This window comes from Pseudorasbora parva, chromosome 2 (assembly GCF_024679245.1).
Source record: "Pseudorasbora parva isolate DD20220531a chromosome 2, ASM2467924v1, whole genome shotgun sequence".
Lineage (NCBI taxonomy): Eukaryota > Metazoa > Chordata > Actinopteri > Cypriniformes > Gobionidae > Pseudorasbora > Pseudorasbora parva.
Genome location: NC_090173.1, coordinates 4,894,275 through 4,920,522, shown reverse-complemented (window position 1 = coordinate 4,920,522; position 26,248 = coordinate 4,894,275). Strand labels below are relative to the sequence as shown.

The 26,248-nt window shown below is 42.4% G+C and overlaps 1 protein-coding gene across 2 annotated transcripts; it reads right to left on the bottom strand.

Annotated features, from left to right (window-relative positions):
- Positions 1 to 636: 636 nt before the first annotated feature.
- LOC137090661 (H-2 class I histocompatibility antigen, Q10 alpha chain-like) lies at positions 637 to 26,039 on the bottom strand. 2 transcript variants are annotated; one of them, XM_067454613.1, is made up of 8 exons: positions 25,880 to 26,039; positions 10,308 to 10,580; positions 9,925 to 10,212; positions 9,545 to 9,838; positions 9,330 to 9,422; positions 3,049 to 3,110; positions 2,835 to 2,904; positions 637 to 745 (listed from the first exon to the last, which is right to left on the bottom strand). In XM_067454613.1, the coding sequence occupies exons 1-7, from the start codon at positions 25,959 to 25,961 to the stop codon at positions 2,860 to 2,862; spliced, it is 1,137 nt and encodes a 378-aa protein (XP_067310714.1). In that variant the 5' UTR covers positions 25,962 to 26,039; the 3' UTR covers positions 637 to 745; positions 2,835 to 2,859. The 2 variants fall into 2 exon arrangements, with proteins under 2 accessions (XP_067310714.1, XP_067310721.1); XM_067454620.1 differs by having other exon boundaries at positions 2,835 to 2,901.
- Between the last annotated feature and the right edge of the window lie 209 nt (positions 26,040 to 26,248).

The following is a 26,248-nucleotide window of genomic DNA, read 5'->3' as shown; positions in this document are numbered from 1 at the left end:
TTATAAATGTCTGTACTGTCACTTGATCAATTTAATGCATACTTGCTGAATAAATTATGTAAGGGGTTAAAATAGGCCTTCATTACAATTACTCCATTCACTCACATCAGTTCGGCCGAGAAAGCCCCGCCCACAAGGCGACAGGATTGGTTCCATGTTTGTGACACGAGGAAATAGGCGGGTCTTTGAGATGAGCTTTGGTTCACTGCAGTTTAAATGGTGTTGACTTGTGCATTCTCACATGGTTTGTCTTAAAGCACACTGTTGTAAGTGTAAATCACTGACATCTGGAGGAAAACCAGGGTTATTACACATTGGGGTATACAATTTGCCTTCAACAGAAAGTTAAGGAAGAGGGCACTAAGTTGGCCCTTTCTAATATCTGTTGTCCCCTCATAAAATAATTCAACCATCTGTTTAAGTCTAGTTTCTGCAAGAAAATATCCGAATTATAATCTTTTCAAAAGAGCAACGCACGCCAAGAGACGGGAGGAGTATTCAATTATAGATCAAGTTTAATACAATTAAAAACAGGAGTAAACTTAACACATTATAATTGATCAACTGTTTCATAAAGTAGGAGTCTAGACTCGGAATAATGATAATTTAATAGTTCATAGTTCATTGATTAACACAACCATTTGTCAAAGCTGCCATCTTGGACCCAAATACTGATAGTGTCGATATTGACAAATATCTCCACTCTCAGGGCTTGAACTGTTGCTTTAATACTAGTCTGGGACTCCTGAAAAACAGACATAAACAGTGACTTTCTTTAAATCATGTTCTCAATGAAATCACGTAACACAAGACCACTGACATTATTCCCCAGGTGAGTAATGCATGTAAAACTTGGCCTTTCCCATATGACAATACATTTCTGTGCACTTGATATACAGTCTTGTTCAAAATAATAGCAGTACAATGTGACTAACCGGAATAATCAAGGTTTTTAGTATATTTTTTATTGCTACGTGGCAAACAAGTTACCAGTAGGTTCAGTAGATTGTCAGAAAACAAACAAGACCCAGCATTCATGATATGCACGCTCTTAGGCTGTGCAATTGGGCAATTAGTTGAAAGGGGTGTGTTCAAAAAAATAGCAGTGTCTACCTTTGACTGTACAAACTCAAAACTATTTTGTACAAACATTTTTTTTTTCTGGGATTTAGCAATCCTGTGAATCACTAAACTAATATTTAGTTGTATGACCACAGTTTTTTAAAACTGCTTGACATCTGTGTGGCATGGAGTCAACCAACTTGTGGCACCTCTCAGCTGTTATTCCACTCCATGATTCTTTAACAACATTCCACAATTCATTCACATTTCTTGGTTTTGCTTCAGAAACAGCATTTTTGATATCACCCCACAAGTTCTCAATTGGATTAAGGTCTGGAGATTGGGCTGGCCACTCCATAACATTAATTTTGTTGGTTTGGAACCAAGACTTTGCCCGTTTACTAGTGTGTTTTGGGTCATTGTCTTGTTGAAACAACCGTTTCAAGGGCATGTCCTCTTCAGCATAGGGCAACATGACCTCTTCAAGTATTTTAACATATGCAAACTGATCCATGATCCCTGGTATGCGATAAATAGGCCCAACACCATAGTAGGAGAAACATGCCCATATCATGATGCTTGCACCTCCATGCTTCACTGTCTTCACTGTGTACTGTGGCTTGAATTCAGAGTTTGGGGGTAGTCTCACAAACTGCCTGTGGCCCTTGGACCCAAAAAGAACAATTTTACTCTCATCAGTCCACAAAATGTTCCTCCATTTCTCTTTAGGTCAGTTGATGTGTTCTTTGGCAAATTGTAACCTCTTCTGCACATGCCTTTTTTTTTAACAGAGGGACTTTGCGGGGGATTCTTGAAAATAGATTAGCTTCACACAGACGTCTTCTAACTGTCACAGTACTTACAGGTAACTCCAGACTGTCTTTGATCATCCTGGAGGTGATCATTGGCTGAGCCTTTGCCATTCTGGTTATTCTTCTATCCATTTTAATGGTTGTCTTCCGTTTTCTTCCACGTCTCTCTGGTTTTGCTCTCCATTTTAAGGCATTGGAGATCATTTTAGCTGAACAGCCTATCATTTTTTGCACCTCTTTATAGGTTTTCCCCTCTCTAATCAACTTTTTAATCAAAGTACGCTGTTCTTCTGAACAATGTCTTGAACGACCAATTTTCCTCAGCTTTCAAATGCATGTTCAACAAGTGTTGGCTTCATCCTTAAATAGGGGCCACCTGATTCACACCTGTTTCTTCACAAAATTGATGACCTGTGATTGAATGCCACACTGCTATTTTTTTGAACACACCCCTTTCAACTAATTGCCCAATTGCACAGCCTTAAGAGCGTGCATATCATGAATGCTGGTTCTCATTTGTTTTCTGAGAATCTACTGAACCTACTGGTAACTTGTTTGCCACGTAAAAAAAATATACGAAAAACCTTGATTATTCTGGTTAGTCACATTGTACTGCTATTATTTTGAACAATACTGTATGTGATATCACACTATTTAATTCAATAACACATGCTTCAGAATCAGAATCAAGCATTCAACCGACTTGTGGTATAAAATATTTAAACTAATGTAACCAATGGTCAAGAGCCCAACTAAAGCAAACTAAAAGCACACTGATCACCATAATGGCGACTCTTTCCTTCACTGATTCTGCTTGTTTACATCAGGTGTCACCTTTAATGCTCACTCATCATTAATTAATCACTGAATTATCTCAACTTTAACACTGCTACTGAGTTACTTTAACAATATTGAGTATGGAGGCAAATAAACGTTTTGCTGTGTATAAAATATAGTTACCTCATCAGTTCATAATTTGTAATCATCAAACTTTCTTTCTGGTCCATATTTGGTGGGTTTTTGAGATCTTCTATCAAATAAGAATGCACAAAAAAATTAACACACATGCATTTACATAAACAAAGCAGAAAAGCATGTCAAACTAAATTGAATACTGATGAAGCTATGCACGTTCTTGCTGTTTGTTATGAGATTCAAAATGAGAGACAGTTACCATTTTGTTCTCTTGATCCAGAGAGCCAGTCGCACTGCTGCCTGATGTTCTAAAAGGTAGACCTGAAACAGTGAAATGTTCATTTACAGTGCTGTGGTTATAAGTGTCCTTAATATTTGTCTGCTAAAAAACAAAACAATTCCCTGAGAAAGCATTTAGTAGTTTGATTTAGCTAGAGTTGGTGGAGTTATAATCTAACAAAGAGGCATGAGTTAGTGTCATTGAGTCCTTAATTCTGTGCATAAGATATAGGAATTACAGGTCTAGTAGAGCAGTGGTTCTCAAACTTCTCAAAGTGGAGTACACCCTGAGGCATTAATCATCCTTCTTCACACCCCCTCTCTTCCACATATACCCATTTTTCACCAAGAGCCAGAGATTCAAATTTTCCAGAGATTCAAGTCTTTCCACAGTCAAAGCACCAGCTCCGAGCAAGGAAAAGTGGTTCTTAAGAAGCACCAATCATCGCTGGTCTAGAAGTAAGAACCGCTTGTGTCAGGGGCTGTGGATGGGGTTACTGTGACCAACAAGATGAACACAAACTTGAGATCCTCCATTTTTGAAATAGCAGCTAATCGAGCTAACAGCTGCTCGATTGTAATCTCCATCATTGGATGCGTTGGATTTGCTGGGTTTTGTTGCCGATGTAGGATCGTAAAGCCATGAGCATCAGTAGTAACGCAACATTTGCCATTGCTGATTGAAGACTTGTTCGAGAATCAACGGCACTCTTCAGATCGATCGCTGTAAGCCATTAAAGTACAGTAAGACCATGCGACTAGTGTTGTAGTACTCGAGATCGGTCTTGGTCTCGAGACCGGTCTCGAGACCACTTTTTAAAGGTCTTGGTCTCGTCTCGGTATCGACCGCATTTTTACTCGGTCTCGTCTCGGTCTCGGGCGAAGATGACTCGGGATTTTGTCTCAAGACCGGTCAAGACCACAGCTGAAGGCATATAAAGAGCAGAGAACTCCACCCTGCGCGCACTCTCTCTGTCTTCAAAATAAGCACATAAGCTCTCTCTGATACTTCACATATTAAGCTAAATCAAAAGTTCAGAAAACCGAATCCATGTTGAACGTTGCGCGTTCGGACAACTGTTTTGAAGTACCGCTCGGTGTGAATTGCGCTCAAAAAACGTTTGACCAGCTCAACAGCTGACATAAATCATACATTAAATAAACAGGAAACAGTTTCTATCCAGTTATGAAGTGTTTTCTGTGTGACAAACCTTCCGCGATGTTCTGACAGCCGTGATTCACACACAACGGGTCTGCTAATGTCCGATTCACGACCAAATGACTCATTTGAACCGAATCATTTTAACGACGGTAATAAGAACTGATCTGTTCAACAATGAACTGAACGAATCAGTTTAATCATTTACTCAGAACACCTCAGAAATGAGAACACAAGTGTGCTTACCCAATTTAGCAAGAGTGGAGAGTAAGATTTATTAGTTTTAACTATCCACAGTATTTCAGTTTATGTATGTTGAATGTGTAGTAAAATAAATAGTCTAAAATCATTTAGTTTAGACTGGAGTGAGGTGAAAACAGAACAAAGTTGTTTGTTAGCTAGCTGATCATTTTATTAAATTGTATATGGCAGAAAATGTGGCTATTTGTTAACTGTTAATGCTATTTCTAATATTGATATGATTATATACCAAAACAATTCAACCTGTTGGAACAAAAGAAACATCAAGATAAGAGATCATACATAATATGACATATAAACATAAGATAATAAAAAATGATTGTTTCGTTGCATTGTGAGATATTTGTTAAATCAAACTGTAGTTAATCAAAAAATGCAAGTCGGGTTTCTTTTCCTTGTTGTTGCACAATAAAGCTGCACAATAACATTTTCAATTTGTAAATGAAGAATATGTACATATGTAAAATAATTTGCTTAAGCAGCATACTAATGCATATCTGTATGATACATATTCCACCTCCTGTTATTCACATTCATTTAAGACATAATGGACTGTGTCTGAGATTAATACCTCATCCAGATTAGCATTCTTAGGGAACTTTGAGTTTTAAAATGGGCACGAGCGCTTTTCACAAAACAAAACACAAAACTCTGTTAGTGTCAGTTTGGTGTTTGTGTCCACCATAGACTGTAAACAATATGGACACGTCGTCTTCAGTGCCTCCCATTGACGAAAAGTTAAGTGTTATTTGCTTATAGAAGAAAAAGATTAATTCCCACAAAGCTGCAATGCCTTTTGATTATTTGATCAAAACTTCTCTCATGGTACACTTACACACCCACACATACGAGAGAAGTGCCAATCATTATGCATATTCCACATTTTATCATAAGTGTGAGGACATGCATTGGTCTCGGTCTTGACTCGGTCTCGGCCTGTCTTGGTCTTGGTCTTGACTCGGTCTCGGCCCTTCAAAGTCTTGGTCTTGTCTTGGTCTCGGCCCTGCAAAGTCTTGGTCTTGTCTTGGTCTCGGTTTAGGTGGTCTTGACTACAACACTACATGCGACTCCTTATGCTTTTGAATCGCACATGCAGTTTTTTAATATCACCTGCAAATCGGTCTGTGCAGCGCTGATGCATCTCGAACAAGCCTGTTGTGTTTCCCGCTGAGAAAGATGAGATGAGTACAGAGTTGTAAGACCTGGTTCTGTGCTGGCTCTCTAGCTCGTGGAAAGGTGTAACAGAGGCCAGCTAGTAGTAGTTGCTGTGCGAGTAAACCTCACTCCTCTGACCTCAAGAGATGCTCTAGCGACTGACGCTAGAGGTTGCATCCTTTAGCCTCCTTGTTAGAGCGTCCGACTCCCATGCCGACAGACCCGGGTTCGAGTCCCGGTCCGAACAGTAGGGGTTAAATTGGTGCCGTGACCCGGGTGGGAGTGAGGTTTAGGAGGGTGATTGTAACAGGGGCCAGCTAGTAGTAGTTGCTGTGTGAGTAAACCCCACTCCTCTGACCTCGAGACGCTCTAGCGACTGACGCTAGAGGTTGCAGCCTTTAGCCTCCTTGTTAGAGCGTCCGACTCCCATGCCGGCAGAGTCCTGGTCCGAACAGTAGGGGTTACAAAGGCAAACCGGTTCTTCAGTTGAACCCAACTCAGAACTGGCACTAGCACTGGCTCTGAACTTGAACTGGTTCATTCTGGTGGAAAGGGGTATTAGACTGCAGTCACACCTTTACCAGTAAGGGACAATATTTGCCCCCTTAAATCTTGTCATCTTGTCATTCAGCTCCTTGCACTAGTGATAAATGAGATATGACTCCTGCTGATCTGTGCTGCGACTCATTCGGCTCATGCTGTATTGAGCAGACATGTCCAGGTTTTAATTGTAGTGTCTGTTCTCTAACTGAGCTAAATTATTTTGTCACTACAAAGAGAAATTAAAATGATGCTGGGGCAGTGTTTCGAGTTTCAAATTCAGTGAAGGCATTTATGAACTGGGAGTGTTCAAAATTCGGATTAAAATCAAAATCGTAATATTGGTCAAAGAAATCGTGAGAAGCTTTTTTTAGTTAATATCGCACAGCTCTAAAAGCAAGTGGCTGTAGTTATGAACGGGTCATTGAATCATTGACTTACACAATGACTGGGTTTAGATGTGCACCAATAATGCAACTATTACTAATCAGAGTAAGGTCTTAATCTCCATATGATGTTTACATGACATGAGAAGAACTCTTCAAACCAATTTACATGCAATTTTCATTATTCTGATTCACTAATAAGCAGTGTTGGGCAAGCTACTTGGAAAATGTAGTGAGCTAAGCTACCAGTTACTCTACATTAAATTAAGCTTCACTACACTGAAGCTAACCCCCCTGGGAAATGTAGCACGCTAATCTACAGCAACTTGACAAAAGTAGTTTACTACATCTAAGCTACTTTTATTTAATTAATTTTATATTAAACCAACTACATTCATATTAATGCTATCTCAGTGATCAATAAAAGTCAAGCATATAGACATGCATACTTTTTCAGTTATTCAAAAACTGTCCAAAATCAATTTGGCAACAAAAACATGTGATCCATATTATTAACAAAACCAGGTGTTGAGAGTGTGTGTGTCTACGTTCATCTGTATGAAATGCATATGCACCTGTGTGTTTACATTTATGCTCAATTTAGACTTGGGGGCACTTTTGCAGGACAAACTGTAAGTTAATTTACAACTCAACTAGTACAGTTCAGTAGCAAAATAATTAAAAGACCTGACCCAAACAGTAACATGGCAAAAAAATAAAAAACAAACAAACATGTAGCAAACATGTAACAAAGTGTGTGTGTGTGTGTGTGTGTGTGTGTGTGTGTGTGTGTGTGTGTGTGTGTGTGTGTGTGTGTGTGTGTGTGTGTGTGATATATCTCCCACACAAACAAGTTTTGTGACATATCAAGAGGTGACCATGCAGGCTGGACACCGCTACTTTTAACAAGATGTGTTTATTAAAGAGACACAATAGATTTTAAAACTTTGCAGTTTCTCTTTTGTCACCGCGCGGACGATGTGCGTGCAACAGCAAATTGAGCGCTCGGGAAAAAAACGTCAACTAGAGCCTATCCCGTCTTTACGCGCTTACTGCCAAAGGCTCGCGCGCACATCTGTGTGTGTCTGCGCGAGGCAGAAAGGAACGTAGAAAGTGAAGTATATCCGCATTCTTATCACTTGTGTTTCCAATTTGAACTTGATCTTCAGAAATGTTTGGGGAAATGTAACGTTAGCTTGTGTGGATGCTACCGCACTACTTGATCAACAAAAGAGCTTCGCTACTGAAAAGCTATTTGATTGAGAAAACAGCGACGCTACCACCACGCCACTGAAAAATATAGATAAGCTAGTAGCGTCACTACTTGTAGCGACACTACTGGCCAACACTGCTAATAAGTATGGTTATACCACACTCAGAAAGGCATACAGTATGCATTTTTAATCTACTCGCATCAAATTTATCATACATTTTTCTGGACGTAGCTTACTGGATCAGGGTTTTCCTGATGCCGTTATGTTTTCTGCGCTGTCTGATGAAGATACGGAGCATAACGTCACAGAGTTTATTCATGAAGTTATGTGAACAACACACGACATCCGTGTACATGCTCACTTTGGTCAGAACTAGGGCTGTGCAATATATCGAAATTAGCGCAATATTGCAAATGTATACATTGCAATATGCATATCGCAACGGCACGCAATATCTGAATGATTTTAATAGGCTACTTTAACATTGTGAAAAGGTGTACATTTTAGATCTGCATATAGCAGAGAATAGACTGGGCACAAAACTTATTTATGTGACTTGCTTGATGTTAAAAAGAGTTATTAAACGCAATAACTTGAGAAAACAACAACTTGCAGTCTCGCGCTGTCTGACACACACATCGAAACGTGCACAAGTTGCCTCTCTGAAAGCGTGTGATCCCTTCAGTTCAGTTTCATGTCTGCATTACATTTGCAATTACATTTTTTTTTTTGTTTACATTGATGTTAAAATTATATTATTATTATTATTATTTTTTGCTAAAAAGCTGCTGGTCACTTTCAGAAGTTGTAGCGATGCTTTCTTTTCTTTGAAAGAAAGTTAAATAAATGGTATCATTCTCAGTTTTTTATTTTTTATTTAAATAGATGTTACACGCTAATTGCAATATCGTATCGCATATTGAATATCGCATTATTTAACAAGGTATCGCATATCGCATTTTTCTTCAATATCACACAGCCCTAGTCAGAATGGTTATGTGTTAAGGTGCCTGTTTATTGTGATTAAAATCAGCCTATGTCACCTAGTTTAATGCCACTTTAGTGACCATGATTATGAGCGTAATCGCATTAGTTTGATCTAAATATTGTGTTTACATGAGGTAAAGTTTAATCACAATATTTCCAAAATCCTATTATAATAACATTATGAGGGAGCATGTAAACGTAGCCAACGTGTTCAAGTTCTAGTGTGGCTTTCGTTGATCAAACTGTTTTTTCAGTGAAAAACTATCTGCCAAAAACATTATGACCACCGACAAGTGACGTGAATAACACAGATGATCTCTTCAGCACCTGTTAGTGGGTGGGATATATTAGGCAGCAAGTGAACATCGTGTCCACAAATTGTAGCACAATTTGCACTCAATCTGTCATTTCTGAGTCGCATCCTTCTCATGGGCATTTCATAATTTTGACTTTTCAGTGTCAGTTAAATCTATTTTACCTTTAGAAAACAAAACTGAATTATTATTCCTTTACAAAACACAAAGTCAAAAACAAGAATGTGTGGATCATCACTACTCACCAATAATATTTTTCTTCACTAATATGTAAACCACTAAAGACAGCAGAAGCACAACTCCAATCATAAATGCATCCCAGTCCCAGTATTGTCCATCTAATCAAATCCAAAAAGATGAAAAAATAGCATTGATTAATTAAGCATAACATAAACAAAAAAGTTTACTTTTTTTTATTCCAATAGTTATGTTTGTGTTTCTGTGTAACTGCTTTAATTACCCAATTTGACTTTACTTGACTGTACAATTGGTTCTCTGAGGGTTCTGTGGGACACAAAACAATCATATTCTGCTTTTTCATCCTCCTTGATCTCCACACTCTTCCTCATCTGGAAGGATCCATCATGGTTTGGTCTGATTCCTGAGAATTTAATCTCCTCTTCAGGCAGAGATGAGCGATATTTCCTAATGGTCATCCTCACGTCTTTGGGGTAGAAGCCAGTGGCCAGACAGGTGAGTTTCAGCTTGGATTCATCACTGGATTTCCTTGAAAACACATGAACATCTGGAGGAGCTGAAAACACAGGAATCAGTTCATCAATCAGTTTCTATCTCTATAACAGCTGCAGATCATCTACAAATACACACACATTTACTCACAGCCGTTTTTGAGCTCCTCGTCTCCATATTCTCTGAATTTGTTGAGCCAGTCCACACACTCTTTCTCCAGATAGCCTTTGGTGTAATAGTTTAGTATCGGCACATTGTCCCATTTTATCTTGGTTGGTCGAGCTGCGGGAACTGGAGCGACCCATAGAGACTCTTTATCATCAAAAGACAAGAAGTTCTCTCCATCATAACTGTACTCATCAACGCCTTTGAGAAACGTCACTTTATCTCCCTGCTGCTCAACTTCACATCCGACTCTCCACTGAAGAACATGAAGATCTGACACGGACACAGATTGAAATGTTTGTGGTGAGATGATAACACTAATAAAATGACAATATATATGCAGGATAAACTGTATAAATGTTCCTCACCTGACTCATTCTGTCTCATGCGGTTCATCAGAATATTGACGTTCACATTAAACCACTGTTCTTTGCTCCTTCTCGAATAAGTGCCTTTTTCCCAGTAATTCTCCTGCATTTTCTCTTTCATCCAGGTCTGTTTGGGAATCTTTATCTTGTCCTTGCTGTTGTAATAGTCGATCTGTCTGTCGTCTAGCAGACCCATAGCAGTGAATTCATAGATGCCCGGCAGATCCACAGGTTTAGACAAGGCCGTGTAAATGTAATACAGCGAGTGTTTCTCTGCAATGAAGAGGAATAAAACATGCATGAAATAACCGTTCACTGAAGTGTTAATGTTCTAAACGTGGTACATTTTAAAGAAGTAATAAGTTAAAGAAGTAAAAACATCAAAACAATACTCTCAAAACATTTTTTGTTACAGAAAGACATATAGAATAAATCAATTCTATTGCTTTTTAATTCTGAGCTTTTCACACGGTTAAAGACTTGAAACTGACTTGCTTAAAGACTTATGCGTCGTGTTTTCAATGTGTCGTTAAAAGCGTTATTTTTTGTGCATAAAAAGTACAATTTTAAAGATAAAGATGTGTTCTGGCGTCCGGGGTGTTTATTGAACCAATCAGATAAGAGTAAATCAAGAGTCAGCAGCAGCTCATTTGATTGGCTACAGAAGAAGGTGGTCCCGCCTTCCTCCTCGCGCTTGCAGAACTCACTCCGTGAGAGAATCGTGCCAAAACTCTTAGCGCAGCTAAAAGAAAGACAGAACTGTAACGTAACGCTCTCGTGAAGGACGCAGCATACAATTCATGATGGGTTTTTCTCTCTCTCTACTGTGTTTTTTGTGCATCCCACTCGAGGGTTATAAGGTAAACAAGTTGTAATGTCTTTTAGTAAGTAATTGTATTGTTTTATTGTGATGTTGGTTATTGTGTGGGAGTCATACAGTGTTTGTTTAGTTTTTTTGCTGTAGCTCTCATGGTGTCTACGTGAGTGTCACGAATAAAATGCTCATGGAAACATCAGTTGAACGAGTATTCAACCATCATTCCAGTGGGTTAGCAACACCCAGCACTTCAGTCTAGCTGGGTTTTGGTTTTGTGTTGGGATTTGGACATTCATGCTCCTTATGTGTTGTGTGGCATGCAGCTGGTGTTTTTCATTAGCTGCATGCGTTCCTGTTTTCATGTTTTGTGTAAACATGCAGTTTGACTTTTCATTAGCTGCATGTTCATGTCAGGTTTAGTGTGAGCACATGTTAATGTGTTTCTTTGTCCCATGTGCTCTCATGTCAATTGTCTAACCCTGCCCTTCTTGTTTCCTGATTATTGGTTCATTTGCCCCACTTGTCTTCTCTCGTTACCTTCGTTTGTTTGCTCCCCATTTAGGCCCCGTCCACACGAAGCCAGAGCTTTTCGTATCCGATCTTTTTTTTTTGTCCCGTTTCAAGAAATATCTGCGTCCACCCGAGAGCTATGAAAACGACTCAAAACGATATAGTATGTATGCCAGGCCAGAGTGTGGCGCTGTAATTCTCCCACAGAAATACACTAAAAACGGAGAATAAGAGTTATGGATAGAAGGGGTAAAGCATACCTTTGCTACTTAACAGATGTGTTTTATTAACGCCTACACCTACCCCGACCCTAAACATACCTTACAGTAATGCAGATACGGTAATTAACTGACGCAATATTGATATGGGCGTGCCCGTAGTTGTATCCCTTAAAGCTGCAGTCCGTAACGTTTTGAGCTCTCGTGGTTAATAAACAGAACTGCATGTGTCTTGCGGAAGAACATTGCAGCCGGAGCTACTTCTCTCTGTTTATGTCTATGGCGAATCACGCAGGGACTGTGCTCCTTCGCAGCGGTACCTACCAGTCTGATCTGAAATAGTCCCAATATAAACACTTATTATAAACGTACCATAATGATTCAGGGTTGGGCTGAACGATATTCTGTTTTAACATCGCGATGTGCGCGTGAGCGATAGTCACATCGCCGGAACATGCGGTGTGAAGGGTCGTAGCCCATGGTGTATTAAGAGAACGGTAGCTCACAGTAAACACACAGAGTTTGTTGCCGGAGTGACATGCACGTTCCTCATGCCTGCACAGTGATTGGTTCGCTGTGCCGCTGCTCACCCCTCACGGCCAAACATCCACTGCTAAAAATGGGCAAAGAAGAGGATCCGTCGCAAAAAGAAAAAAGGTTTCGTACCAGAAATCATCTTTTTGGGACTACTTTAGCTACAAAAAGGAGGATGTTGACCTAAAAGAGGTACTTTGCATGGAGTGTCAGAAAGTTGTGGCCACAAAACAAGAAAACACCACCAATTTGTCTGATCAGTTAAAATGGCACCACAAAGCTCTTTACGACGAATACAAAGCGGCTCGACAATAACACTGGTCTGGGAAAAGTGAAAGAGAATTTTACTTGCCCTGACGGACAAGCCAAAAAGCAAGAATGATTGTGGATTAATTTAGTGCAAGTGGCGATCGATAGGTGATAATATATAATGAACTGACAAAAACAAGGTGGTGCTGTTGACGCTCGTGCAGTCTCTCAAGGAGAAATTACAACACTTGAGCGTTTTCCACGAATACCATCACAACTGAAAATGACACTGATTTCATATGACAGATCCATAAACAACTAATTCACATTCACTTAAAGTCACTTACATTTTAGATGCAATATTGACTGTTTTTGTTCAATGTGGCAAGGGGGGCGTGGTTTAGCGAGGTCTGCAGCGGGAGAGAGAGCCGCGGGACGAGCGGTAAGTGAGTGGGTTGGACGCAGATTAATAACACCTGTATCTTGTTCCAGTAATGGGCGTGGAGAGGGGATAAAACGCCAGTGGAACCGGAGACCAGAGAGAGAGAGAGTGGGACGGTTGATGCCAGAGACACAGAGACTGAGAAACCGGAAGCCGGAAGTGCCGACCCGGAAGTGATCGTTGTATTTTTGAGTTTGAGAGAAACCACACTACTGAGTGTGTTTTGAGTATTGAGATACTAAATAAAGTAGCATCAACCGTCCAGCCGACCCCCGTGTCCTCTTCCTTCCTCACATTCACGAACTTATTACACTGGTGCCGAAAACCCGGGAAGGAAGTAGGACAGCGCCGCCGCCATGCAGACGCCCTCCGCCACGCCGTTTGCGGACATCATTTCATCCCTCGCGGCCCTCCACCAGGATCAACATCAGGCTATGCTGGACCTTCGGGCAGACCAAGAGCGCCGCATCGCGGCCATAGTCCAAGGCCAGCAAGAGGACCGCGAGAGGTTCCAGAGCTGGATTGACCGGGAGGTTCGCACCGAGGCCGCAGGGCTGGCCGGCGCACCGGTTCACGTGCCCCTTCACAAGATGGGGCCACAGGATGATCCCGAGGCCTTCATAGACCTTTTCCAGAAAGCCGCGGAGGCCTGCGGGTGGCCCCGGGCACAGTGGCCAGTGCGCCTGATACCACTGCTTTCCGGAGAAGCCCAGGCGGCCGCCCAACAACTACTGGTGGCGAACCTCCTGAAGTACGAAGACCTCAAGAGGGCCATCATTCAGCGGGTCGGCCGGACCCCTGAGCAGCATCGCCAACGTTTCCGCTCCTTGGAATGGGGCGAGGCCGGCCGACCCTTCGCGATGGCCCAACAGCTCCGGGACTCGTGCCGCAAATGGCTCTTGGCCGGCGGAAGCGACGTGGACCACATTGTCGATCTGGTGGTACTGGAGCAGTTTGTTGTTCGGCTCCCGAAGAAGACCGCCGAGTGGGTCCAGGGCCACCGGCCCACGTCGCTGGAGACGGCCATCAACCTGGCGGAGGACCACCTGGTGGCGTGCCCGGGGGTCGGCGAGCCCCTATTAACCTCTCCCTCTCTCTCTCCCCCCTCTGTCTCTCCCTCTCGCCCTGTCCCTCTCCCTAGGTCCCGCCCTCCGGGCTCCTCCTCGCATTCCCCCCAGAGGCCGGGGTGGGGTGGGATGGGCCCTGGGCAGTTCGGGAGTTCGAGGGCCCCGCCCAGGGGGGCGGGGCTGCTGGGGGCGGGTGGGGATAATGGTTCCGGTTCCACCCCCTCTCCACGCTCATTCTCCAACCCACTCCCCGCCGCTGGGCTGGCCTGCTGGCGTTGCGGCGACCCGGATCATTTTGTGGACCGATGTCCTATGATGGACATCGGGACAATGATCCGGGTCCCGGACGTCCAGCGGAACACCCCCGATAAAGCAGGAGATTACCAAATTCCTGTGAGTATCAAGGGGGTACATATCAGGCCTTGGTGGATTCAGGATGTAACCAAACCTCAATCCATCAAAGCCTGATGCAGCCTGGGGCATTGGATACAAGCCGCTTGGTTAAAGGGGGGGTGAAATGCTGTTTCATGCATACTGATCTTTTTACACTGTTAAAGACTTGGAATCCGATACTAAACATAGACAAAGTTTCAAAAGTTAAGGTGGACGTTTGATGGGAGTATTTCTTTGTCAAAAATACTACTTCCGGTTAGTCATAAGTTTCGGCAAGTTTTTTGAGATCATGCGTCCCCTTTGACGTTAATGGGGGCGGAATTTCCTTGTATGGGCCTTACGGACAATTCTACCGGAAGCGCGTGAGAGAGAGAGAGGGAGAGGGAGAGAGCGAAAGTAACAGGCTACCCCCATTAAAGCGCTGGCTTGTAGGATGCTGGACAGGTGATGTGCACATAACAATGTCACCAAAAAAGTGCGTTTTTGGTTGCCAGACCAAGACAGTCCTGCACAGATTCCCCAAAACCCCCACGTTAAGGCAACAGTGGATGTAATTTGCTTTTCCGGATCAGCAACTGAGTTGCGCGAATGTTTATATCTGTTCGCTGCATTTCGGTGCCGACTGTTTCATAAACAAGGCCCAGCTTGACGCCGGCTTTTCCAATCGCCTAATGCTGAAGGATGGAGCAGTCCCAACGATAAAGGTCCTAAAGTTAGAACCGCAGGCTGTGAGTAAGAGTGCTTCAAATGTCTGTGTTTTTGCCTATGCTCATCAAGTAGCCCAAACATGATCACGTATAGTTAATTGATCAATGGAGCATGCGATGTGTAGTGCGTGTACATTTGTTTAGCTGGCCACTATATGTGTAACTTTATGTTTGTGTATTGTAAAAGCACTCCAAACAACAATACACAAAGAGGGGGGAAATATGTTGAACTAAATAAGCACGCTTCTTCATTCAAATGCGCTACTATTCCGTGTCTATCTATGTAAACACTAGCCTGCGGTGCAAAACCAGTCCGCTTACTAACGTTACAATTGTCTACACAAACCACGCGTAAACACACGTGCACAACTGCACTTCCCACATGTACACCTTCAAAGACAAAAATACGACGATATAATTCAAGTATAAATTTGTAAATAACACAAGCCGCTAAGCATATTATATAGTTAGTGTATAACTTGTACCACATAGAGACGTCCTGCTCTAGTCGTTTTTGCTGCTGCTCCTGTTCAACTGCAGCCTCTGGGTCTGATTCCGGATCATAGATGTATGGCTGTATCTGATTAAAAGCCATATTTTTATTTTGAATAAAGTTTTTTTCCCGCTGTTAGGGATGACACAGGTTTACGACGCACTCGACTCAACACAAAAGCAGCAGCGGGCACACGTCATTATTTAGCTCCGCTCACACGACACGCCCCCACCCGCTCGGCTTTTTTCGGAAAGACTCGGAACAGCGCATCTTTCTTATATAATTATAAAAAAATAAAGACTTTTCGGAGATATGCAGGATGCAATGCTACTCTATAGGTACTCAAGATTGACATGACACTGACTGAAACTGAGTGTTTCACCCCCCCCTTTAAGGTGCGGTGTGTGCACGGGGATGTGGTGGAATATCCGCTTGTCCCAATCACGATACAGTTTCGGGGAGAAAAGCATAATGTAGAGGTGGCGGTTAGTCCTCACCTCCGGCATCCGCTAATTCTGGGGACGAATTGGCCCGCCTTTTCGGCTTAATTGGGGTCGTTATGTGCGGATGCCGCTTGGGAGAAAAAGGCTAGGAGGGGGGGCGGCGCGAGTGCAGCTTGGGGAGACTGAGACGGGACCCTTGGGGACGGCTTCAGAGGAAACGAGCGGGATCGAGAGACTGATTCTCTCAGACCGCGATGACTTCCCTCTGGAGCAGTCCCAGGATGAGACCCTCAGAAACGCCTTCCAGCAGGTCCGCTCTATCGACGGCCAGTCTCTCCAACCTTCCTTGCCTGTCACTTATCCTTATTTTGCCATAATAAAGGACCGGTTGTATCGAGTGACCCAAGACACTCAGACAAAGGTAGATACAACCCAGTTGTTAGTTCCAAAGAGCCGCCGGGTAATGCTTTTCCAGGCGGCTCACTCTAATCCAATGGCGGGTCACCTGGGACAGGCGGCCACGCTGAATCGCCTTATGACCCGATTTTTTTGGCCAGGCATTCATGACAACATGCACAGGTGGTGTGCGTCTTGTCCAGAATGTCAGTTGGTGAATCCACTGGCTGCCCCAAAAGCGCCTTTGCGCCCCCTTCCATTAATGCAGGTCCCCTTCGAGAGAATTGCGATGGACCTCATCGGGCCATTAGAGCGGTCCGCACGCGGGCATCGTTTTGCGTTAGTCATCGTGGACTACGCAACACGATATCCGGAAGCAGTGGCTCCCCGCAACATCTCCGCGAAGAGTGTTGCGGACGCACTGTTTTGACTAATCTCCCGGGTGGGGGTTCCGAAAGAAATCCTCACTGATCAAGGCACGGCGTTTGTCACGTACGTTACGTGAACTGTACGGATTATTGGGCATTAAATCCATTCGAACAAGCGTCTATCACCCACAAACGGACGGCTTGGTCGAACGGTTTAATCGCACACTTAAAACCATGATCCGTAAGTTCGTGCAGGAAGACACCAAAAATTGGGATCGGTGGTTAGAACCCCTCTTATTTGCCGTGCGGGAGGTCCCACAAGCCTCCACGGGGTTTTCCCCCTTCGAGCTTCTCTACGGGCGCCAGCCACGGGGGGTGCTGGACGTCCTGCGAGAAACTTGGGAGGAGGGACCTTCTTTGGCGAAGAACGAAATTCAATATGTGCTGGACTTGCGAACAAAACTCCACACACTGGGGCGGCTATCCAGGGAGAATTTGTTACAAGCCCAGGACCGCCAGAGCCGGTCATATAACAGGGGTACGAAACTACGCAAATTCACACCGGGAGAGAAAGTGCTCGTATTACTCCCTACGTCGAGCTCGAAATTAATGTCAAAGTGGCAGGGGCCGTTTGAGGTCGCACGACAGGTCGGGGATCTCGATTATGAAGTGAAACGATCCGATAGGAACGGGGCGCGTCAAATATACCACCTTAACCTACTTAAAAAATGGAATGAGGTGGAATCCGTGTTGTTGGCAACGGTGATCGGGGGGGAGGATGATCTCGGGCCAGAGGCGAGCATCAAAGCACAATCGGTCGTGCTGGCCCCTGATGGAGATCACCTCTCACCGTCCCAACTCACGGATTTATCAAAATTACAGGCGGAGTTTGCCGACGTGTTCTCGTCCCTACCGGGACGTACCGACTTAATTCAGCACCATATCGAGACCGAGCCGGGCATGGTAGTTCGCAGCCGGCCATATCGATTGCCTGAACACAAGAAAAATGTGTTTCAGGAAGAATTAGGGGCAATGCTCAACATGGGAGTAATAGAGGAGTCCAACAGTGACTGGGCGAGCCCGATAGTTTTGGTTCCTAAAACCGACGGCTCGGTCAGGTTCTGTGTGGACTATCGCAAGGTGAACGCAGTGTCGAAATTCGACGATTATCCAATGCCGCGGGTTGACGAGTTGCTTGATCGACTGGGCACGGCTCGATTTTATTCGACTTAACAAAGGGCTATTGGCAGATCCCCTTGTCTCCATTGTCCAAAGAAAAGACAGCTTTCACCACGCCGTTTGGATTGCACCAATTTGTCACTTCTCCTTTCGGTTTGTTCGGGGCACCCGCTACCTTCCAGCTCCTCATGGATAGGATTTTACGTCCCCATGCCGCATATGCTGCTGCCTACCTGGATGATATCGTGATTTACAGTCACGATTGGCAGCGGCATATGCAGCATGTCAGGGCGGTCCTGAGGTCGCTGAGAGGAGCGGGGCTCACGGCCAATCCGAAGAAGTGTGCGATTGGGCGGGTGGAAGAAAGGTATCTGGGCTTCCACTTGGGTCATGAACAGGTGAGTCCCCAAATTGATAAGACTGCCGCGATTGCAACCTGTCCGAGACCCAAGACCAAAAAGGAGGTAAGACAGTTCTTGGGGCTGGCGGGATATTATAGACGGTTTATACCAAATCATTCGGACCTCACCAGCCCTTTGACTGACCTTACTAGAAAGGGGCTACCAGATACGGTCCAGTGGACGGATCCGTGCCAGCAGGCTTTCACCCGAGTTAAGGCTGCTCTATGCGGCGGGCCGCTTTTACACTCCCCTGACTTTTCTCTCCCTTTCTTGTTGCAGATTGACGCGTCGGACAGAGGGCTGGGCGCAGTCCTGGCCCAGGAGGTGGAGGGGGGAGAGCGGCCGGTGCTGTACATTAGCCGTAAGCTCTCAAAGAGGGAAGCTAAGTACAGCACCATAAAGGAGTGTCTGGCCATCAGGTGGGCCGTTCTCACCCTCCGCTACTACCTTCTGGGGCGGGACTTCACCCTCTGTTCGGACCACGCTCCTCTCCAATGGCTCCACCGCATGAAGGATACCAACGCGCGGATCACCCGTTGGTATCTAGCCCTTCAGCCTTTTAAGTTCAAGGTGGTCCACAGACCGGGTGCTCAGATGGCTGTGGCCGACTTCCTCTCCAGAAATGGAGGGGGGGCTGCAGGCCGGACGGCTCCCCGGCCTGAGTCGGGCGGTGGGGGTATGTGGCAAGGGGGGCGTGGTTTAGCAAGGTCTGCAGCGGGAGAGAGAGCCGTGGGACGAGCGGTAAGTGAGTGGGTTGGACGCAGATTAATAACACCTGTATCTTGTTCCAGTAATGGGCGTGGAGAGGGGATAAAACGCCAGTGGAACCGGAGACCAGAGAGAGAGAGAGTCGGACGGTTGATGCCAGAGACACAGAGACTGAGAAACCGGAAGCCGGAAGTGCCGACCCGGAAGTGATCTTTGTATTTTTGAGTTTGAGAGAAACCACACTACTGAGTGTGTTTTGAGTATTGAGATACTAAATAAAGTAGCATCAACCGTCCAGCCGACCCCCGTGTCCTTCACATTCACGAACTTATTACATTCTATTTCAGCAGTGAAAATCATTCATCAGACCCGTAATGCGTCTCACTCACAGCAACACAAGTGCGTTACTGAATGATTCAGTGTTTGAATGAATCATTTGAATGAACGACTCAGTGACTCACTCATTAAGACGGTCACCTGCTGCCACCTACTGGAGGTTTAGTTTCATGTTTGCACATACTTTCCAACATCTCTTTTTGTCACTTGTAATGAAGCTTGCTTATTAGTGAAATTATTAATATCATGGAATGGTAATTGTTGACTTTAGCCTGGATTGATGGCTCTCAATATCACAATGTATATCATGGGGGGGGGGGGGGGGGGGGGGGGATATTGCAATGTAATTTTTTTCCAATAGCGTGCAGCCCTAAATCAGGGTAAGACAAAAACACTGTTTGGAAAATGGATTCATGTTGTACATTCTCATTATATAATTTTTGTAAATCTTGAACACAAAAAAAGTTACGGACAGCAGCTTTAACTCTTTCACCGTGCTTGACGTTGTGTGACGACATCACCGCTTTGCAAAATATACGGATTGGCTGTACACACGAGACGGAAGATTGTCGTTTTCAGATTTATCCACTTTGGGACCCGGTTTCCAAGAATATCGTCATGCTTCCAAAACGCCGAATCCGTGTGGACGAAACACTGATACGGTACACAATGTATACGTATACAGCTAAACGCGTCTCCGTGTGGACGGGGCCTTAATCTCCTTGTGTTTGCGATCCTGTGCTGGATTGTTGCCGTATGTACCTCATGTTTCCCTGCTCGTCAAGACGTGTTTTTCCCCCTTGGGGTAGTTTTTGTTTGTCTTGGTTTATTTTTTATTATAACACGGCTCTGTGAAATACTTGATTCTGATTGGTCAATCGCGCATTCCAGCGGTATGTTCTTTCCAGATAACAACCACTCATTCGGGTACTACAAGTTATCTTGACCGGTACTACTTCTGTGCTTAACGCTGGCACCATCTTGTGGCTGTTAAATACTTAAACAGCCATGGCTACAATGGAAGACTTCAAGGCAGGTTTCCTTATATTTAAGTTTTAAATATGGATATTTTTCTTACACAAACGCATCGATTGGAATCAGAAGGCTCTATTAACCCATCGGAGTCGTGTGGAGCACGTTATTTGACGGACAGCTGCATTTTTTTATGGACTTCAAACACAACTACAACTACTGCTGGGATTAACGTTAGCCTGGACTTTTTAAATATAACTCTGATTGTATTTGTCTGACAGAAGAATGTCATATACACCTATAATGACTTGAGGGTGAGTAAATCATAGGCTTGGTTTCATTTTTGGGTGAACTAACCCTTTCAGCATTCATTTTAACATTTAGCAGCAATAGATAAAGGCTTAAAGCAGTACGGAACTGTTTTTCTTCGCGGAAGCTTTGCGTAAGAGCTAATAAAATATTTAATCTCAAGACAATATTTTGTGTCTAATAATTATTTATTTGAGTCTAGTAGCCGTGTAATAAGCGGAATAATGTCCACCCAGCCGGTTGTTATCGCAGAATAAACCCTTTCAGAGTGATCAGGACCCCGATGCGAAGCGGAGCGTCACTCTGTCGGGGTTTATTCTGCGATAACAACCGACTGGGTGGACATTATCCCTCACTTAAATAAAGCCCATTCCTTTTGCAATTAAGTCCTCGCTCCCTTTCCATTCAACAAACCCTGACACCCATAAATGAAGTACGCCAGAGAATGGCACTTGGAGCTTAGCTTTGCACCAGTTGGTTTGCACAATTACGCCGCTCTGCCATTAGTTCTTGCAGTTTCCGGTGGCCAGCCAATAGCGTGCAAGAGTCATCAGTAGCACTATGATTTAGGGAAAGGCTTTAGTATCTCGAGGAAAAGGAGCTTTTCCCTAGCCTAGCGTCTTCCACACAGTACTCTCAAGGAACCACGGTTATATGTAACTAAGTTTCTGTCTATGAAGGATAGTTGCTCACTGTCTAATAAAACGCATCATATTAAAGCATTTTTGGCGTTTCCATGGTTAGTACTAAATATAACTGGACATGTGATGTCATTGATAGGCAACACAGGTCCGTGTCCTGGTACAAATCGTGTATTTCATTGGATTTAAACATTCTTTGAAACGGGCGTTTCATTTTAGTGGGGCTTAGTCCCCAGTGAGGGTATAGCCTATGGAAAAAAAAAATACACTTTAGTTTAGGTTCCTAGTAGCTTACTAACATGCATACCCATAGGATATTGGCCGTTTATTATTACTTATAAAGCTAATATTAATACCTTATTGCATGGTCATACTGTGCATGCATTAATCATACTCAATAATGTAGATTTCTATGATCTACATATGTGCATTTTAAGATGTTCTGAAGGCCAAAAAATGAGATAACAATAGCTTGAAAACCATGTCACTGGGCAGTAGATTATTTGTCTCTCTTATCTCCACATCTCTCTTTTTCTCTGTTTGTATCCTGCCCTGTCTCTTCATAACGCTGAGCTTTGACTGATAAAGCTTTTCCATTTTCGTCAGTGAAGAAAGTAAACATATGGTGTACATATTAACATAGCCTACTGATATGTATATGTTTATGAATCATTTTCTTAGACACTTTAATTTTACTGTTTATTAAAGTTTTACGTTTATTAAATTAATTCACAATATAAACACATTCATTACTAATCTTATGCCCAATACAGGCTGAAAAAAGTGGCGTTTTTTTCTATTTAATGAAGGTTACAAATGGAATGATATTAATTTACAATATATACACATTCATTATCAATATGCCTAATCTGATGAAACTGGCTTTATTAATATTTCTTGTTCATTAATTAGGCCTACATTATGAATCACATATTTTCAACTCAAAATGGTGTTCATTTGCCTGAATATTTTTGTCTTTAACATTTCTGACTTAAAGCAGCTTCTGTCAAACATGGATGTGCTGTTAGTTATGTCTCGTGGTTTTTCCGCCTCCTACTGGACCTTTAAGATACTACACTATAGTTGACTGTTTACTTTCAGTTTCTCTCAGTGAACGCAGTCAAGAAGAATGTGCTAATCGGCGATTCATTCCATCGTTTAGATCCTAGAAATATATGTCTGTAAGTGCTAAAATGTAGATCGAAATTATTGCTATGTTTTGGTTAACATCTCTGATATGGTTCGCGTTATTGGCAACGTGTACTAGCATGCAAATTTATCGACATGTAGCCTACATTACTTAAAAAGGAACTATGTACAAAATCATACTGTAATGTTAAGCTGTATGCGTACTTAATGTTCATACAAATTTATATTTATTTTTATTTTTTTCTTCTTGTTTGTAGTTTTACATAAAATAATTGAGAAGAACGATCATCAGTAAATTCACTTAAGTGACTAAAGTTATGAAAACTGCTTTCTGGAGTTCTTTTCTGAAAGTGTACGCTAAACTGTTAAGCCTTTCCTCAAACTACAAGTTTGGGTAGGAACAGAATAATGAATGTTTAGTTTAGCTGCTTAAATTTATCTTACTTGATGTCGAGGTGCGCTGCTAAAATTTGCTCGGCCTCAGCAGTTTCTGTTACTTTGTATTTTCATATTTTGGCCAATTTCCCATTCATTTCATATGGGGGTCATTTTTGACCCGAAATTCCCTACCCTCTGGGGATTAAGATTTTTTAAATCAATGATTTGTTTTTTGTTAGGGTTATATATAACATTTTAAAGCTGTATTTCATTTTAGAGTCAAGGCCTCATGAAAGCAATTTTTTTAATGAGATTGGTGCCATCCGGTGGACACATTGAGCATTTTTATCATGCAATAGCACATTTTTTGGATTTACTGCTCTCTGTAGAATTCTAGTGATTTTTGCACATATTTGCCCATTTTTTTAGGTTGTTGATTTTAATATATAATAACAGATTCTCAAAGACTATTTTTGTCAAGTTTTTTGTTTGTTTGGTTGGCTTTTGTTTTCATAAACAGGCGCTGCAATAGGCCTGGAGGTTACTACGGAATGATTCTATTCATTGATCTTACACACACACACACACACACACACACTCTCTCTCTCTCTCTCTCTCTCTCTCTCTCTCTCTCTCTCTCTCTCTCTCTCTCTCTCTCTCTCTCTGTGTGTGTGTGTGTTCAAGAGAGAGACAAGAGAGTGACTTTTTTCATTTTGAATCCAATGTCTCTTCTTTATTTGATTCATTGATTTCATTTCACATTTTCACATTTCTCTGTTACAGTTTCACCAGTCTCATATTTCCCTATCTGTGTGTGTGTGTGTGTGTGTGTGTCTATTTTGCAACCTTGATGGCTTACAGTCTCATGCTTTCATTGCTGTGCACGTTATGTCTTACATTGATGAATAATTGCTTTTATATCACAAAATTAGCTTTTGGAATGACACGTGTTCACTTGTGTATGCGTGTGTTTTTGTGTGTATAAGTGTATGTGTGTGTATGTGTGTGTGTGTGTGTTTTGTGTCTGTTTTGGACTCTTGATGTTTTAGAGATTCACCCCATCAATGTTGAGTACTTTTTTTTTCTCTGCATCCTGGCTGATTTGTAGATTGTATGCACAAAAAAAAACTTTCATATTTTCGTATTTTCATATTTTTGCCAATTTCCCATTCATTTCCTATGGGGGTCATTTTTGACCCGAAGACCCCGAGTGTGACAATTTTTTTTACGACAACTTAGATTTTTCAAATCCTGTCCCCAATTTTTCTGGGTGTTCATATACCAACTACAATAAAGTCACCAAGCTTCGAACCATTCCGATGAAGCTACGATTTAAAAAAAAAATTTTTTAAGTGCTTCGGGTCATTTTTGACCCAAAGAACCCCAAACTGTATTTTATTATCTTAAAGTGAATTTTTGGATAAATTTGGGTTTCCAGTTACACCAAAAGAGTATGCTGCTGTATTTGGTGCCATACCTCAACAAGTTATACAGCTTGTAAGAGCGTGAGGCAGTATATGTTCAAGACAGCATGTTTTTAGGAGACATTGACATTCTGAAACACAGTTGTGCTAATAAACATTTTAGGGATATTATAACAGGTGAAACGGCTACTCATAAAAGCTTATTGTGGAACAGTGTATTTAGGAATATAACCTGGAATAAAGCTTGGTGTATTTGTGAGTATAACTGAGTTAGCCATGTACGAAGAACAGGCCACGGACGTGCGCTCTGCTCGGCACCGCTGCGGATTGAAGAACACACACAGACTAAAAAAGACGGGACAAAGTTGAAGCCTCCCGCCAGTTTCAGATGTTTTAAAGGTTAATCACATTTTTTTAGAGGGGCTGAGGCATAAGAGACGTCCATGGAAACATTTGGGGTAATGCTGCATACACAAGTCAACAAATTATATTTGTTCTAGTGGTTTTGGGATAGGCTATTTTAATTTAAATAATTAAAAAAAAAACACTTACAAATTGTGCCTTTAACATTGATTTAACTTTGATTGTATTGGGATAAAGTATGTTAAATTAATTGAAGGTTGCTGAAACAATCCTGTCTAACATGTAATTACAGCTAGGCTAATATCACACATCATGGACTGAAGTTTCGGTCAGGGCTGGACTGGTAATCTGGCATAGGCTACCGGGCATTTTCCCGCACTTTGGGCGCGATACGAGGTTATTTATTATTATTTATTTAATTATTTTTGTCACTGACTGGTCCATCATGCAGTGACAAGCTAATAAGACCTCCCCTCCATATTAGGTTCTTTTTTTCCTATTTATTTTTTTATTTGAGTGCATGGATCTGCAAAAGGCGAATATCCGCACAACGCAGCCGCTGGCGAACTTAAGCTGCGTTTAAATGCTGCTCTATGCAGTGATGAACGGCACTTTCACTCTGAATTTAGTTTTATAGTGAAACAGGAACGTGCAGAGGGGGGCGTTTTGGGTGCTCGAGCCCCTGCCTTTTCTCAAAATAAATCAAGTGCCCCTTTCACACAAATATTAATGATAATATTTGTGATCAATGAAACAAAACAAATTTGAATTATAATAACACGACAATAAGTAAAGAACGGCTCAAAAGTCGGAAAATATCTGTTTATTTTTCATATCAGTCGGTCTGAGGCGTTGCCATAACGTTGAATTAGCCCCAGTCCAGCACTGGTTTAGGATATTTTAGTTGAAGAAACTATAGCCATACTTTTGTCATTTATAAACAACGCTAGCATTCGTTTATAGTCAAATTTCATTTGTTTTGTTGCAGAGCCGTTCATGATCAGACAGTTTAAACTTTGCTTTCACTTCGGTTCTCTGATAATCATAAAAGGTTCATCATAGGTTCATAATTTACCTGTTTGAATTGAAGGAAAAGTCCCGACAGGAAAAAACACACAAAGCAGAGCGAAGATCTTCGCCGAGACACTCTTGATCATGATGAAAAAGCCTTTAAGAAATGTGTGAATTTCGCAGAGTATTAATTTTTTATGAAACCTCCAACAGAAAGTAGCGGATGTTCATCCGTATCTGGGCAGAATCCGGATACAGCAGGGGTTTACAAAACACTTTTTTTCAGTCTCTAGTTTGTGTGTAGTGCATACAAGCCGGAGATGTTTAGTTTCGCTTTCTCTCGCAGCGCAGAATCAAACACTTGACCCTATGGAAGATCATTTCGTTCTTCACACATTTTACTTGTATATTATCAGTTTTGGAACATGAGGAG